Source organism: Dromaius novaehollandiae, chromosome Z (genome assembly GCF_036370855.1).
Source record: "Dromaius novaehollandiae isolate bDroNov1 chromosome Z, bDroNov1.hap1, whole genome shotgun sequence".
In the NCBI taxonomy this organism is placed as follows: Eukaryota; Metazoa; Chordata; class Aves; order Casuariiformes; family Dromaiidae; genus Dromaius; species Dromaius novaehollandiae.
In genome coordinates, this window is record NC_088132.1 from 46,441,344 (window position 1) to 46,459,803 (window position 18,460).

At 36.7% G+C, this 18,460-nt stretch overlaps 1 protein-coding gene across 5 annotated transcripts in view; it reads right to left on the reverse strand.

The window, feature by feature from the left end:
• The window catches only part of LOC135323513 (peptidyl-glycine alpha-amidating monooxygenase-like), a 148,924-nt gene that overhangs the window by 25,571 nt on the left and 104,893 nt on the right, over positions 1–18,460 (reverse strand). For 4 of the 5 annotated variants that reach the window (XM_064501932.1, XM_064501931.1, XM_064501930.1 and 1 more), the window contains 3 exons: positions 15,481–15,668; positions 14,195–14,266; positions 380–685 (listed from right to left, as the gene is read on the reverse strand). In XM_064501932.1, the coding sequence (XP_064358002.1) occupies positions 380–685; positions 14,195–14,266; positions 15,481–15,668 (566 nt within the window). The remainder of the gene's footprint in view (positions 1–379; positions 686–14,194; positions 14,267–15,480; positions 15,669–18,460) is intronic. The other variant, XM_064501934.1, reaches the window with a different exon arrangement.

Sequence of the window (18,460 nt, forward strand, 5' to 3'; positions counted from 1 at the left end):
AAAGGTTACCCCAGTGAGCCATTTCACAATAGCTACATTAAGAAAATGCCTCCCTTTCTGTGACAACTATATCCTTCTTTGTTTACCTGGTTTGAGCATAACTGATATCAAATTGTTAAGCAGAAGTCTTGAGAGTGGAAAAAATACTCCATGTTCCAAAATGTAGGGGGATTTTCCCATCTGTATACATTCTTTCTTCATAAAAGGGGATAAAATCTCCCACTAAAATACCTCTAAAATAGAGGAAGACCATTTTCATAATTAGGAAGACTCGTGTAAAATACTTTCAAATATCAATTGATATTCCCTTCAGATTTTGCTAATGTGGATCACAGCTCTTACACTGAATTTCATTATTTCAAATTAACTCCTAACCTACCTCCTGTATGTTCTTTTTCCCAGCTTCCCTCATCATGTTTAGGCTGTTGTAAAGAGAAACGTCTGTTCTCTGATGGCCTCAAGGTAGATTCTAGTCTGTGAAATTTGTGAATTCTGTCTCTGACAAGAATAGCATTGCCCCTCTCATCGTGATTTGTGACCTCTCTGGCAAGATCCTTCTTTTGGACTACATTAGTAATCTCAGCTACAAGATCTGATTCTGCCTTTTCTGTAGGGTTATACTTATGCACATGAACAACATCTTCCCTTTCTCCTAGCAGCTTGGAAAGGAGTGAATAGAAATCACCTGCACAGAAAAGAGAAAAGATGAAAGGAGAGGGGAAAAAAACAATTATAATAGATTGCACAGTTTTCTAAAATTTCAGCAAAGTACAGTGTAATAAAGTTATTCAAATGGTCATTGTCAGAAGCAGTTTAAGAGGGGACTGCTTCAGTCTCATGAATTTGAATGAGCCAAGGCTGTGGTATGAAAAGATAATATCTAACCTTCATCACGTTTGATTTACATATAAATGTCCACTTTTACTTGACATTTTGACATCAAAAAATCACAACCCAGCACAGGTATTTTCCAGGGAGGGAGCACCCAAACCCCCCATATGTGGATACTTTCTGAAAACAGTATTTATAATGAGATTAATCTGGATTATCAGACTACTGCAGAGCTTTTTTAATACAACAAAGAGATAAAAACTCTACAGTTTCATCAATTTATTCACTTATAAAAACAGTAAGAGGCAGCTATACATTTGAAAATATATTTCTTTAAATCTGTCATCACACATAAAGCTTGGGCTACAAGAAAAATCCTCACACTTGCAAATAGATTCCATACAACATGCTGCAGAGAGAAGACTGTTAAACACAACAGTGGTCTATTACATTTTCAGTTCATGAAACTATCATAGAACCACCCTGCTTCCCCCCAAAAATAGTAATAGCCCTCAGTCACAACATCAGGTAGGAATGCAGGGAACAATATTTTCTCAACTTGCTTGTGAGCAAAGCAGTTATCACTATTGTTTTCTTATAAATCAGCAGGTATTTCAGCAAGAACAACAGTCCCCCTCCCCCTCCCCCCCCCCCCCCCAAAATTAAGTGCACAAAATCGACAAGCCCTACTTTCTTGACAAAAATTTCAGACTGTCTGAACTGGTTTTAATCAAATCAGTCTCCCTTTAATCCTGGAAATAGGATTTAAACGATAACAAGTATATCCCTCACCTTGGATTTTCTACTAACCAGCAGGTGTCCAGCTTGCATTTATTAACCAAGTGTCTTGGCTGCCTTAAACTACTAAACCAGCTGCAATTACACCATCTGAATGGAAAGAGACATCCAATATGCACTTGCAGCTAATCTAAATAATTATACTTTATTTTATTTCAAGTACAAGTTACTCATAGCTAAGAATTTGTATTATTTCATTATAGGGTGTATAAAAGTTTTAATAGAGAAGTAAAACTATAAACTTTCACCAAAAAAACCTCATCAAAAAGCAAAAACAAACAAACAAACAACCAAAAAGACCCTCAAAGCAAACCATCACTAGCAGCTTGGGAGAGAGGATATTAAGTCTTCTAAAAATGACCGAAAGAGGTTCTGTCATGTTTATAAACAGTCCTAGTTCAATGATTTTGACTAGGCTTCCACTCCTTGCCCTTGAAAGTGAAATATCCCTGGTGAAAACTTCTGTCAGAAAATAATTACAGAAGTAATAGGGCCAATTTCAATTTCAATGAACAAAGCAAATTAGATCAGAGAAAAATTTGTTAAGCTAGTATGCTTCATAATCATAATACTGGCATTCAACTAGTCCAACTGCTGATTCAGAACAAATCCAGACATTTGAAAAGTATGACAGGCTAGAAGCTTTGGATGCAAACCATAATTATTCTGAGAAAGGTTTATAATTACTTTAATCAGGTTCAGTAGTCTCTATTTAAAGCAGCCAGGAATTGGCGCTGATGTAGGAACATACTTGGAATTTCCTTTACCTAGAGTACCACATGCAGAATTAAAGTACTCTTCACTGGCCTTATCTGTTTTTTTGCTTTATTTTAAAAATTAAACCAAGTTCATAAGTGCTTTGGTTTCATTCATGAGTGCAGTCCAGCAGATGAACAAAGCCTACTGACCTCTCTGCATGCCACCATTTGCAGAGGAGAGGTCTGAATGGTAAAAGCTTAACGTAACCAGAAAATCTCCCTAAACCAGCAAGCCTGGTGGTATTTTAAACATTGCACCTTTTTAAAGCAACTTGAATACTTTTTGCACAGTTTACTCTTGGTTCTGCATCAACAGCCAATTCAAATGACCAATTTGTTCGTCATCCTTGGTCTCAGTAAGAACAACTTGCTGTATTTTGTACCTAAGTATCAGGTTCCTAACTCAAACTCACATGTTCATTTTGTTTGAACAAAAAAGTTTACCAGCTTTCTGCTTGAGCCAACGACATTGTACCTACTCTTTTTTGTGCAGTGGCTGCCACAGAGTGATTGACTTACCATTAGTACTCGTTGTTGATGTAAAAACAAAAAACCCAAAACAAAAACAACAAAAGACCCCCCACCGCCAACCAACCAACCGACCCATCCCACACACCATGAAACAATTGCAAGGATAAGGTACTTCCAGGGAAAATTCCAGTAGTCTTTAAGGGAGATATATTAATTGGAGATTGCTCCTACCTGTCTGCAGGCAGGCTGATCAGACTTACTTTTCTCCCAACAGTGAGCCTACCATCGTAAGAGATAAGAACTTCATAAATATTGGAGGGTTGAGTGAGGTGTTTTGAGTAGGTTTGAGGTGGCTACAGATGAGTCTCTGACAGAAAAAAAGATAAGAACCTGCTGCAAGCAAGCTGTCTTCCAGTGCTCAAATGGAAGTAATGTCGCTGAATTAAACTTAAAGCTTGCAAGGGAAGATTAAGGTTGAGCTAAAGGAAAACATGTGCAAAGACCTTTCATATTTTATCCCTTTGCTCAGAGTATGATGTACCTTCAAGCAATGAATAAATAAGACAGACCTTGTTTTTTCTGAATCACTTTAATCATAGACTATTGGCAGGGCCCAAGGGAAAAGATTTTCCAAATTGGGCTTGCCCTATCAATGCTTTTAGTAAGCAGGGGTGCTGTAACCTGGATACTTCGGAAGCTTTAGGAACTGTATGAATGCATGAAAACAGGTGTGCCTGAGAGACTGAAAGCGGTCTGAGTGCAGCTACTCTGCAACTGTGATGTAAGTAAATGCGGTTCTTTGAGAAAGTGAATTTGGCATCCCTACATCTTCAGTTCATAAGGTCCATGAGACCTATATATCTGCCCAACAGCTCCTCATGCTTGTACAAACAGGAGGCTGAAGTCCTCTGCCAATTTCTTGGCATCTTGACACTACTCACAGTAGTTGCAAAGCAGAAAGGATGGATTTGGATCCAAAAAGGGGAAATAATGTCTTGAAAACTGCTGATAACTGAATGTAACCAACTATTCCCTAAACTCTGCACATCTGAATGGAGGCTCATATTATCTGAGGCCGACTTCTTTAAACTGCCTTTGTGATCCCCAGCTGGATACCAATACATTTGTGAGCAGCATTTTTGCAAGAAGTAGTTCAAAATTCATCATCGATAACTGGAAAACAGCAGACTCATGTTGCCTCTGATTAACAGTTACTATCTGCGGAGCAATATCCAGCAAATATCAAAATATGATGCTGTGTTACTATCATACAGATGTCTCGTACTAGCTGGAACAGGTGTTGCTTGCACTCTGGTGAAGTGAAAATACTCACTGGGAAAGGAATACCAGCAAGACATACTGCGTTATTCATCTGGTATTGTCTGAGTTGAGATAGCTTGACCTTTAGAATACCTGGATATGACTAGAAAAAGACATGGGGGAATGAACTGCTTACTCCTGTTGAAATAATTAAAGTTCTAGCACGCATAATTTATTATCTTCTGGTACCGAGTGCCATCTCAGGAATAAAGCAGGGAAGCTGACTGACTCTGATAGTTTTAGAGAGGCTACATACATGAACTCCTTATCTTGTGTTAACTCCCAGGATTCTCCTCTATGTAATACAGTATAAGGTGATCAGCTACAAATAGCTAGAGTTTACTCTCTGTTCTGGATGAAGCAATAGCTATCAAGACCACCATCTCCAGAACACGACAACACAAAAACATATTCCAGTAAGTTTAAACTTATGTTCTATTGTGGTATGTTCTATATACTAGGAAAATTCTTTTACAGAACAGCACTTTGAAAAACAGCTATACAACGAAATAAAATCATATCATCAGTGACTTCATCACAAACTGAGCTGAACCTCAACCTGATAAAAGTTAGTTACCTGATTCATTTAATGGCAGTACAACAGTTTTGTAACTTGACCACCAAGGTCTGGCTAGGAGCCAGATGGTATTGAACTGTCCAGATCTGGAAACAGTCCACATTCTTCAGCTCTCTACTGTGATTTTCCCCATTTGGAGACAACAGCCCCTGTCCATGGTTTTCACACAGCCAGCAGTTACACTGTTCGATGGGTCGATTCCCAGCCTGGGTGAAGCATGTGGCCACAGTGCTGCAAGATCAACTTGAGAGGGGGGGAAGTTCAATCAAAGCCAGCCTGGCAGAAGCTGACAGGTTTAGGCCATGAAAATGGTATAGGTTTGTCTGTTCTCACCTAGGAAAGCATTCTGGAAAATAAGCAGCCCCCGAACTCCCATAAAACAGGAACATTTTCCACTGCAATTTCCCTATGGAAAAAAAACCATCTAACACTTGCTATCATCATTAACAACACAACAAACATTTCTTACAGGAGTTTCTAGTAGTAAGAGTATTGCTCTGTTACAGATCGGTGCAAAGACTTTGTTTGGTCACGCACTGTTTCCGCGGCAAATCTGGTAGTATCATGCTAGAGTAAACGGTCATCAGGATTACCCCTTCTGATGGCCCCAACTACTTAATTCTGTTTCTTCAATAGGAAGGCAAAACAGGTAGTCCAGACATCATATATACACATATCCCCCTCCCTTATACGCACAGGCAGGTATGAATGCACAGCCGTCAATATACAGATGTGAAAACTAATTTTACCGCCTTTTAGGAAAAAAGACAGGAACACCCCTGTCGGTCTGATAACCCTCATCTCCAGAATATGCATTTGTCTAACAAGGCCTATGCAGTGCCTGAGATAGTCTAGATAGGCTCCCAAGTCTGCCCTTGACTGTTTTAGGTTTTTGTCAGGAATCAAACCAAATGGGCTTTCAAAATGCCAAGCCACCACTGCAACCTTCTGACCAGAGACCTTCTGACAAAATGGTATCTTGCAGGGAAATAACCAGAACTGACAGGGTCCTGAGCAAAAATCTGACAGTGCTCTGCGTTGACAAGGGTCCCAGTACTACAAAGGATGTTTGTGTGTTGCTGCAGCTCAGTTGGTGTTAACTGGAGTATGAATGCTTCTGTTGAAAATCACCTCTTTGGAGCATGACTGATCTGACATGGAGGCAGTGTGTTGGTCCCTCCAAACTAAACTCTGTTGTCTCAGTTCTGTTATGATGGAAGTAAGGGACAGTTTTTCATAGTTAGCTTCAAGCTTCCTAACTATCCAGGAATAAAAATGGGAATGCATTCAGAGACAGTATGGTTTTTTTTCCTTATTGGGATGTGCCTCTGTGTAGCCTGTTGTCCAGAAAAGAATAGCAAGTACTTTGCCTTTTCAGATGGGCTGAAATCAGGTCCAAATGACTTGGGCTCACCTAAAATCTCAGGTAATGCCTACAAAATATGTTAAGAATCACATAGCAGAATATGTCCTTCAACTGGAGAACATCTTCCTGATGAAGAAATGGAAATCCAGCTGCAAATATCTTGAATATTTTACCCTTACATCTAAACACCCTGCCCAAATATTTATCAAAACCAGAAATTTCACTTACTGTGTTGTTAAAGACTTCTAGAGCTCCTAGATGAAGCTAGTAAGCTGATCCTAACAGGCATATATAACACAACACTGCTGATATGGAAGAGGGGTCAAAAACATGGAAAGGCATAACAAAAGTGAATAAATTCTACTATCTATTTATTGGAAGTAACATTGGACCAAGTTTGACATAATGGGCCAAAATAACTTTCAAAATGGCGTCTAGTCTGCTATCATTTTTCATGCAAGTCCTAACCATACTGATTTAATCTTTTGCTTCTTTTTTTTTTTTTTTTTTTTTTAAACCTGCTAGGTTAAAGGATCTCATAACTAGCAAAGAGAGAGTTAAAAGTAGGAGAGAGTATGAAATAAAATTCCACTTGAAGAGTGAAAATATTCACTTAAGATTACTTTTTGGTATAGATTTGAGTTCTTCATCAACCTTAGGGTACGTTCACAATCAAAACTTGAGGATCAAGTCCCAAGCCTGCTTGAAGTTCAGTCTGCAGTCAAAAGTCAGTGCTTTCTCAACTTCAGAAGTGTATTGGCACAGCAAGTTAAGCTTCTGTTGGTTCTTCACAGGATTAGATTTTTTTTGTAATGTATCCTTGTTATTTGGTCAGGAGAGGTGTATTTGCTGTATATTTTCCCTGCTTTCTCTATACTCTTACCCTTAGCTAAGATCTCCTGTACTATTTCAGAAGTTGTCTTAGCGCTTACTCAAGCACTGAAAAACTAAGTCTCTCTAATATTTTAAATTAAGAGTTAGCAGGCAGCAAGAGATTATATCTCTCTGTGGCTATGTACAACCATAATGGTTAATACATTATTGACTGTTACAAAATACAGACAACAAGTTTGCTAATTTCCCACCTGCCCTATCCTTTCCTTTCCTCTCCTTCCTCACCAATAACAACAAGCACTGATCATTTTGTTACAATGCAAAGTATTTATCAGCTCCTTCTAAATGATCAGCAGTAAGCACACTGGTTTTACTATATGTGATTTTGCTGTCCTCATTCAGGTAGATTACACACTTCTGCAGTTCAGGCACAGAGTATGCCCATTTCACCTTCAATTTTTATTTCATGCAGTATGAATATACCTGCAAATATATTTCTTCACACAAAGCAACATATCTGAGACTATGTTTATTAAAGAGTCATTCTGCAATCTTCAACATGTTTCTTTCAAAGGTCTAGCACCATCATGCTTTAGTTTAGAAATGACATTTAAATTATATAAAACAGAAAACATTTTGTCCAGAATAAATTTTTTTTAAACATATTTTATCTATCTATCTATATCCATCCTTGCTGGTGTGTTTCATATTTGTGCTATGATTTCACTGGAATATCCATCAAAACCACAATCGTTTCTCAGAACCCTTCCTGTATTAATTCAGTGTCAACTTCCATTTCTCCAGACAAGTTATTTATATCACAAGCAGTTTTTGCAGTTGTTCATTGTTACCTAGCCTTTTAACATCATGGAAAATAACCAGGGAAAGTCCATCTACAATATAAGAATGAGAGAATATAAGTCAGATGAAAAACAGTGAAGACTGAAACATTCAAATTGAAATGTCTTCTTTTCATGCCTATTCTGTTCTTCTACTGCTTAGGCATGCTTTCTGCAATTCTCAGTCTTCCCAATTCTACTTCTTTAAGTGTAAATGTTGCTTTTAACATCTTTCAGTAGCATGTTTTTCCAAGGTTTAATTCAGTCACATTTCTCTTACTTTTATACTGTTTAACAGACCTCATCAAACCTCTAGCACCAAAAAAAGCATCCCAAGGTGGAAAACTTCCAAAAATTTTCTCAGGTGTTTGCCATTAATCTAAAACTGCCTCTAACACTTCAATCTAGGTATCCCACGTCAGTGCTGGAACACAAATTTGTCTTCCCTTTCAAGCCTCATTCTTTCTCCATCAACAGAAGAAATTTTAACCATCTAGCATAATGAACTCCTCTCTTTTCCTATGACCACACACAATAACGAGCAAAGCTAAGCCTTTAAGATGAATTACGCCAAATTTATTTCAGAAAGCACTGTAACTCATGGCTATATGTGCTGGCACAAAACATACATCAACTCTAATGGTTTGATGCTGCTGCCTTGGTCTTGCTATTTAATACTACGACAGGAATACACAGTATCGCTATATTACACGAAGGAGAACAAAAAACCAAGGACTCTCTTCCACTTTTTTTTTTTTTTTTTAAGATACAAACAAAACAGAAATGAAAGAAAGGGAAGGAGAGCTATTCCTCCTCCTCCCATCTTAATCAATGGGAAATTCTATCCCAGATGCAAAAGGCTTTGTTCAGTACATTTGTGTTGTAACAAGCTTTACAGAAAAATACACAACACTGGACAGACATTTCAACTTTCTCTACTCAGATTCAGCCACAGCCTAGTAAAATATTTCCAGCAGTGTTACCAAAATGTTGTGGAAAAGCATATGTACATGTGTACACATACCAACTGAAAATAATTAAACATCAGTCAGGCATCTAACAGTTAATAAATAACACAATTATGTGCAAATGTAATTCTGCACCCTTTTTGTATGCATTATGCTATAAGTTCTTCTTACACGATCCATACTATTTTCCAAAGAATCCCCCCCATACAATCAACAGGCAGTCACTATATATTTATTTAACCTGATTCAAAGAATATCCTCAAGCACTCCCGAACAAGTGTTCAAATGAACAGAAAGACTTCTCCTTTCCATTTCTATTCTATCATCTTTGTTTATGAAACACTTATGCTAAATTACTTCATTATCGCAACCTGTCCTGTGAAAGCAAGGGCCATTACTACTGCTATTTTGCTAGAGATTACAGCCAGAACTGTCATTTAGCATGCATTAATTTTGGGTACCCACCTTGAAACATCTCAAAGTGTGATTTTACAGGGTACTTAACATTATTTTACACCCCATATGTTCAAATCATAACTACAGCCAGTTTCAGTAGGAACCGTGTATATGCAGCACTACAACAAGATTTAGCTTCAGTTGTTTTGTCCATCCTGAAAGATGAGCACAGATCAGAAAAATAATCAGACTTCTCACAGGTACCCAGTTACCTAGAATCATTGAGTAACTCTGCGATGGAGACTAGGGAAACATACACTTTTTTGAGATGGCATTAAACTGCCTTACACCATGGACACTTTCTAATCTCTGAAACAATGAAGCAGACAACCTATGGGGTCTTTCTCTATACCACCCATCTCACCACCTGGACACCAGTAAACAAACATACATACAAAACATACAAACTAAACTTCTGATTGCTGGTCTCAAACTGTAATATTAAACGTAGGCGGCTTAATGAGATTTCAGTTAAAAAACATGGCTGTGGAAAGCGGATGTCACATGAGCCAAACTGGGTTATTCAAAAAGACAGATCTTAAGCATACCTGTACTGAACTCCACCATTTGATTTCCTGGGATAATTTGTGCTCATGCAAATCAGGAAATAGCAGGAACTGAGAAAAAGTATATTGCCGGCACAACTGGCCAATACTGACAGCAAAAGAATGGCAATCCTGACTTCTGCTTCACATTCCATCACAAGAGGCAAAAATATACAAGCTGCTTTTTTGGTAGTAACTTAAGTATCTTAAGCTGGACACAACCAAGAGTGTACTTTTGTTACTGTTACAGTAAACATTAATAGCACAAGCGAGATGAAAATCCCATCTCTTTCTTCCTTGTGTATGTGTAAATAAATAACAAATGGATGTGTATGCACATGCCTTTCTGAAACAAAAGTCTAATCTAATTTTTGGTTAGCATTTTTGCTTTCTGTGCTGCAAGCAAATTTTCAGTTCAAGTCAGCCTTGACAGTTTTTAAAAAACTGTTTAATTACACTCGCTTTACTAGAAAAAATACTTGCCCTTTCTGCTTCAAAAGAAAGTTTGTGATTACATCTAATGCACAAAAATGAGATACAGGCAATAACGAGCACTTGATTAATCATCACCTATATCTTCTGTGTTTGTCATTAAGACACAGTTCCTTTCATTGTGTCTATACAGCTTTCAGGTACAGCACCTGACTATCTTGATAGTAAAAGGTGCCTTACTGCTTGTCTATCAAAACAAACCTAGCTCTTTGTAGTATGTGCTAGTCCAAAAAAAAAACAAAAAACAAAAAACAAAAAACAAAACCATGCCATTACAATAAATGTTGGTCAATTATGTACCTTATTTTTCACTTAAAGTAGCTAGCATATATTATTCAAATATGCAAATGACTGAAAAAAGTATTTTACTGCATACATTCACATCTTTTAAATAAATACTCTTCTACGGAAATTGTGTCTTGGCAGTGTAACTGCTGTAGCCCCTTTGGTTCAGTACAGCACACCACCTATAATTCTTTAGTTAGCATAACACCACTGCTGAATTACTCTGCTTCACAGAAGGTGTTTGCAGACCTTTAACTACCAGAGGTCACGCACTGTTTTCCTTCTACAAATTGTACTTTTGTCATATCCACTGCATCTTGGGAATGTAGTAGCTCGCGTTAACCTTTGAGAAGAAAGATTGATTATACTATGCCACACAGACTACAGCAGGGATAGTTTTGAACAAACAGAATGAAACACATTGAGGCCTTTTTTCCACAAGAAGAGATAGCTAGCAGACAGTACGGTGAATGCCATGAACAGATAAGTTTTTCAGTACTCTATTGAATCCAATCTATTCAAGCTTGTATTGATGAACAGAAAATAAATATAAATAATATCCACTTTGCTGAAGAGAAGGCACTTCGTGCTTCTGCAGGAACAGGGAACACTTAAATATGCACAAATGTCTCCGTCAGTTGCATTTGCTATAATAATTAGCTTTCTATCAACAGTTTCTCCTCATCTGACAGTGTCATTGATGCTTCAAAAACCATATAACAAGGTCGGCTTCATTAAGGTAAGTTTTGTTTAATTTTAACATTAAAGGAATTTAGCTTTGTCATCTTTGCTCATGTTGAATGATGGCTCTCTTTGTGATCACTGCCATTTATTTCAACATATTTACATGGCTTATTAACGTGCTTTTGATTAGCAAAGGTGGCAGAATAGATTCACGTGTGAATTGAGAATTCACAGTAAAAGCCATGGTAACTCCTGGAGTTGTCAATATAACAAACTGACTGTACACAGAAGAAAATATATCTTTTAAACCTACACATAGGTAATTCTACTTTAATTTTATGTATTATATACATACTCATTTCATTCAATATTCAATATATTCTTTCATTCAATTATATATGCATTCTATATAAACATTCTTAGCAGAGAGATTTTCATATAGCAGGCTTTGTTTTTTCTCTCTCCTTTTTTTTTTTCCTCCACTCAGGGAAAACTTGTTTTGAGGCAAATGCATAGATTTACTACCAAACTTTGTCTCATTGATCATCCCTTTATCTTTTCTATTCACTAGATTTGTAAGTATTTCCAGGACATTATTTAACAGTATTTCAGCATTTCAGAAGTAACAGTGCTTATTTCAGTTATCTGAAACTAAGAAGGCAAAAATGAAGTTGCCACAATGAGTCATCAAGGAAAAAAAAAAGAGAAAGAAAAAAGAATCTTCTTTTAAATATGTGAGGCAAAACACAAGAGTTATGGAAAAAACAATCATTGAAGTGCTATCTCCAGAGCTAATCAAAGGCTGAATTTACTAAGCAACAGCTCAGCAGCAGTAGAACTAATCAAAGCCTGAGTTTTCGTGGATTTGTGTCTTGAAGATAAGCTTCTCATATGGAGTTTTTCATGCCAGACCATAAATGGAAAATATATTCTATAGCCTTTACCTCAGCAGAAGTATTTATTTGCCTCTGTGTGCGTGCACGCACGCACATATGGGTGTGCACAAAGGTTGGGGTTTTTCGCTTGCTCCCAAGCTGGGGAACATTCACGTCATTAAGACCTCTTTCAAATTTGGCTGACACTCATTAAGGTTACTGGAAGATATGGACAAACTGGCAATGCAACTACATAAACCGCTTTGCCCCACGAAAGTATCCTAGAAGCAGGACTCCAATTTGCATGCAATTTTTACAGGCAGTCACTAGCACATCACTTTCAGTGTCCTGATTTTCCCGGTGTACCTTGCCAGCTGCTTATGTGCTCATAGGGCCAAAACCCACTTTCTTAAACAGTAATAAAACTTTCTCTCTTCGAAAACAAAAATCACCCCAAAACAACAACAACAAAACCCCTGATCTGATTTTTCCTTCGCTGTATCTGCTTACATGCACATAAGTCAACTGAAGTCAGAGCTACAGTGACACAGAAGCAGAGCTAAGGTACTATAAATGATGGGAGAATTTACCTTGAACTAACAATTAAGAACACGGAACAAAATTGTCTCATTGAGACTACTGTGTTTTCACCTCGCATCATCAACCCAACTAACTTCAAACGGACAACACAATGAAGCCCGTTTCCATAGAAACATGTTAGATGAGGATGTATACCAAGTAATGGTCTCAGCAAACAGGACTGCATTGCAGATACTGGGCTTTGAAACACCTTTTAAGATAACCAAAAAAGATTTTTAAAACAGAAGTTTGTTTTAAACTGATTTTGTTTCAAACATTAATTACTTCAGTCAAATACACTGATAACAAGAACTTCAACCAAATACTAATGCACTTACCAGTAACATAAGGTTGAAGCTGCTTGTCAGCATAAATCTTGATATGTATAAGTGGGTAGCTCATTCTCCACTGGAATGGGCTTAAAAATCAAAGATAGTATGCACTGATTTTTGGAATTACATTTATTTCTAGAAATATTCATCTTGAGTAGACTAAGGTAAGTTTTAAATACAGAGTTGTAAATATTGTCTCTGATAGTTCAAGATACTTTTAGTTAAGATACTCTAAAACTCAAGAAGCTAGACTTTGTGTAACTGCAACTTAATTATTTGACCTAACTTTATACAGTGGCTAACCCCTTTGGGAGAAGTTATCAAAAACATTAAACACTGGCCTGATCTTTGCTCTCACTAAATGCAAAAGGTATTTTACTATTTAAATACCATGAGAATAAGACTAATACTGAATATGCTTTTCAGAATATGCTTTTCATAAATATTTTATGAATCCATTCTTCCTCGGCAGTCCAGACTCATCATTTTCTTTCAAGCCCAACAATGTTCAGTTAAAACACTATCAAACCAGTATCAAGCAAGGTCTTCTCCTGGTGAAGAAAAATCTCGATACCAAGCCAGTATGTACCTATTGACATATAATCCAGAAGAACTTTAAAATGCAGTCATATTTTAATACATCTCTGAAACCTAAATAACATTCAGCATACTCCTAGAAGCATTATAACAAGAGTCACGGGCTTTCTGCATTTATGCATCTATGTTTATGCATATACATACGCAAAGATAGTGAAAAAGGATATAAACTAAGAAATGGCAGGAGAAGAGCTAATAGCAGATCATATAACTCATCACATTAGAGAACAGTTATTGAATTCTCATTCCATAGGACTGCCACTACTTCTATGTGCCCATTCCTTAGGACATCTACAGATAAATTATAATAGTCTTCAGAAAATTAAACCAAATGCAGGAAAATCTAATGAGATTAAAAGGCACAAATAAATTCTACCTACAAGGCTAGAGACCAGTGGTAGATTAATTTTTGATGAATTATTTGTTATATAACATTCAATATTATTAATTGTACAGAAAATTTTAAATTGTATCAGTTAAAGGAAAACAGATAAAAACTACAATGATTGTTAACAATCAGAATATGCTTTACCAGTATTTTCAATTTATGAATCCCTTATTTGACAGAAAAATAAACAAATACATACCCTGATCCAAAACCTCCTCTTCTTCTCTTTTGGGCTGCTGCAGCAAAGAACTTTTATCAGCATCCTTGCTTTCTAAATTAAAAAAAGAATATATTGTTAACCTCTTTGCATGAATGGAGTTGACCATCTTTCCTGTAGGGAAAAAAACTCTTCTGTAATGAACATTTGCTATTTTTGTCTATGTGTACTAGGGGCACCAAGCAGTGCAGTAGCAAAACAACCGAAATAAAAGATTTGTATATTTAACAAGGAAGCAGGAAGGGCATGGATATAAATTTAGATTCTACAACTACGTATTGATCTATCTCTATGTAGGTAGACACATTTTACAGCTGGAGTAAAATATGTATGAAACTATTTATCTGAAGTCATTAAATTAACGCCAATATACCTGACATAATTGCCAAGAAATTTTGCGTAAAGCACTAATTTTCATAAAAATTTTTGGAAAGGGTAGCATAAACCAGTTTGATCAGTGGCTTAAAACCTAATTTAAATGGCAATCTCAAGTCAATAAAGTCAGTGAAAAAAAACATAGTGTTTCTGTGGTTTTCGATGGTCCTACAATTAGGCCCTACCTGGTATGAGATACATTCTGACCTTTAGGAGTCTTAGCACCTATAGTATACAACGGACTGCCCAAAAGATATCCCCAATGATGCCAAGAGAGTTAGTTCTAGAATGAGCAGCAATGTAGTTCTGTCCCAGGCAGTATTTTGCCATAACTACTACTTATTTTTCTAGGCTGTTGATGCAACTGCAACTATACTGTCTCTGATATTTAGTGCTCTGCATAGAACTGTACTTTACTACACAGATATACCAGACAGTTTATTTCTGTAAAATACTGCTGCAGCAACATATATGCATGCTAGTTTTTAATGTAAACAAAATCTGTTCCATCAACGCAGCAGGACCCAGGATATTACAAAAATGTCATGCTTCAGGTTCACAGGAAATAGATAGGAATTAAAAGTACTATGAAGAAGTTATTAATATACTGAGATTTGGCATAGTAAAGAGGCCAACATCTTGGGTAAGTAGCTCATGTAGCCATAAAAATCTGTTATAAGTTGGAAGATGACAAAGGAATGAAAAGGACAAAAGATAACAGCAGACATTTTCCCCATAAGAGAAGCAGGATCCCGTGATGCTCTATCATTAGGAACTTGGGTTTTATTCACAACTGCATTTCCTGTCTATGAAAATTTAGCACACTAAAGCAATACAGACAAACACATCAGTGAGAAAAGACTTAAATAAAATGGATTCCGAATTTTTTTCACCTTCATGATGTCCATGTGTCATCTTTAGCATATCAGACTCGACCAAAATAGGAATATTTGCCTCCTGTGGTATGTTCCTGAACATCTCAGGGTTTGCATTCTGTGTACAGGTCATATATGAGACAGCATGTTTGGCTTCCATATAGTACATAATGTAAAAGTTGCACATTTCATCATTGGCTGTTCCCCTAAACAGCACAAAAAAGAGCAGAGAGGAAAAAAAAATACAAAAAAATAGCTCTGAGTATATCTGTTATTCATTTCTAACTTGTTTAACCTAGTACTAAAAAGTTGCAATGAAACATTAAAGTCTCATGATAAAATACTGCATAGCTTCATTGAAGGGAACCATAACCAAAGCTGCTTTCGATTTATACTAGAGAAGACCAATTTAGAAGAACTTCTCAGCTTTCTCAGAAATTCTTAAGATTTAGGTTTTGATTCTAAAGCAAATGGCATCAGCATGTATTTGGATTGTTCTTCCTTCTCTTTTCTCCAGCGCAAGGCTTCCCTTGGTGCCCTGTCAACTATGCGTATGTTCTGATCGAAGAAGATGAAAGTGTATCATTCATTCTTCTACCATTCATATACCTCTCTGTCAATCTGGAGCTAAACCTAAATTAAAATCCATGCAAATAAGGTCTATGTTTAAATTCAGCAGCTATCATTTAAGATGGTCTTTTTCCACATTCAAGTGCATCCATTTATTGCCTGGCCACCTTGGTTATAATGCAGCAACACTTAATTTCATTACGTATTAAGACACTAAGTGTCTCCTAATAAGGAGATAGCACTGCCATCCTGACGATAACTTCGTCACAATCTTCTGTGAGGAGAAACATTGGCGTAACAGGAATGATTCAAAGCTAGCAAAATTAAGCTCTGTGATATGTGTTATGTATGGACTTGAAACAGAAAAGGCTCTTCTGTATTGCTACGTAATCCTGTCCTTAAGGGAAAATAGAGCTGGTGTGAAATAGAAATTATTCTGAAAAATATTATTTTATGAAGCAGACAATACATGGCCTCTTTATACATGCGATTTGTTTCTGTTGCTTTCCTGTGCCATATAACTTGGTATCTTTTATACATAGCTACAACCCTGGCAATGGAATAAACTAGGTCTTATAAAGAAGGGTTCACAAAATTAAGGGTTTTACATTAAGATTTTTAATTAGCTTTCACAATTAACCAGTAAGCCCACGCTCATCAGATACGGGGGTGGACTATTAGCTGCTTGCAAAAGACGTCAATGCTGACTTTTCCAGCAGCATCATGCAGCATTCATTTATTCTCCATAGCAACAATAATGACACCAGCCAGAGGGAGGGAGGGGGGAACACGGGAGTGGAGATGGTTTCAAAAGGGGAATTGGTTTTTTTCCAGGCTTTGAAAATTTAGTGTCCCTTGGAGACCAGAAAAATCAGTCTCTGACTTGGCAGGCTCTGCTTAAGCTTTTAGAAATCATTCACTTCACCGCTGGACTCCAATATCTGTCAGCATAATTGCCTCCTCTTTAAAACACCAGTAGAAAGGGGATGTGCAATTCAGATGAACCGTGGTTCACCTGACACATTTTGGTTGTATCTAAACACTTCAAAGTTGATCATTTGAAATTTTTACAGTTAAAAAAAGACTACTCCGTCAACAACAGTTTTAGTAAATCATCCTAGACAGACATCCTAGATTCTTTTCCTTAGATACTGAACTACTGAGAAATCCAAAGTTTTGTGAATAAAAGTGTGTAATGAATAGATATGATGATGAGTAAGTAAAAAAAATAAATAAAATCCCTGTCAACCACCTTCACACCACAGCCACAGAAATCTAGAAGGGTGTCTAGATCTTGGTATATTATCAACACAGAGTACAGTATAATGAAACAGAGGATTTAGCATCCAAAAACGAGATAATATTTAATCTTAAATATTTAAGTTTTGTTGCAGGCATGTGAATCTAATATAGGGATCTTCTCTTGAATGTGCAATTCTTGTTAAACATATGTTGAAAGGGGAATATGCAGCTTGCGCTGTTTCCAGCCTGTTGGAGCTTCAGACAATACATTACATTCCAACTGGATTAACAAGCAGCTACTGTGGCCGGGGTGTTTTCCTTACCAGGTCACATACTATTTGCATTTCCTGATTTTTCACACTGCTTACATTTGGGACTCTAAGGTTCTTTTAACGTATATTTTGGATGGATAGTGACTCTCCATGGCAATAAGGCAACTGCAACATCAGAGCAATATTTTCCAGATTTAAACAATTTTCATATGTTTTGTTTCAGCTGTATTACTGCATCTTTCCATACATCCAGCAGTGTTCTGAATACAGCTGTATGGATTTCATGCATCTATTTCATATTATGGTGATACCTGTCTTGACATATTTTCCATCCATATATACTTCCGCATTATCCAGTCTGTAGCGTAATACTTTAAACACTTGCTTATAATGCTCATGTTTTTTTCCTTAAAAAAAAAAAGGCAGAAATTATGTAATAAAAGTGTAAAGGTCTACTTGCGCATTTAACTTCTCTTCCTGCCACTTCTTTCCCATTGAAAGTATACTAGCAAATTGAAAAAAAAAGACTGTAATCATCCTAGGACAGTTTTCTCAATTGTAAAGAATATTTGGCAAACAGGATGCATTTTGGGGAATGTCACAGAAACAACAGAAACTTCTAGAGCTTTTTAAAAAAGGTTTATGGTTAAATTAAGGTTTCAGAAATATTTTTATTAGTTTTATGACCTTTGTGAAAATTTGTTTTCAAACACTTGTTTCTACTTCAGCTGCTACTCATAAGTACTACGAGTACTACTCACTGAAAGGGGTTTCATTTGTGTCGAGCCCTTAACCCTCTATTGAGATGTAAGGCAAGGGTGCTCAGCAGATTACAGGATTTGTCCCTTGAGCTGCTGCAGCATCTTCTTTCAGAATGGAGCGATTTCTGCAGGGTATCTTCATATCTCTATGTA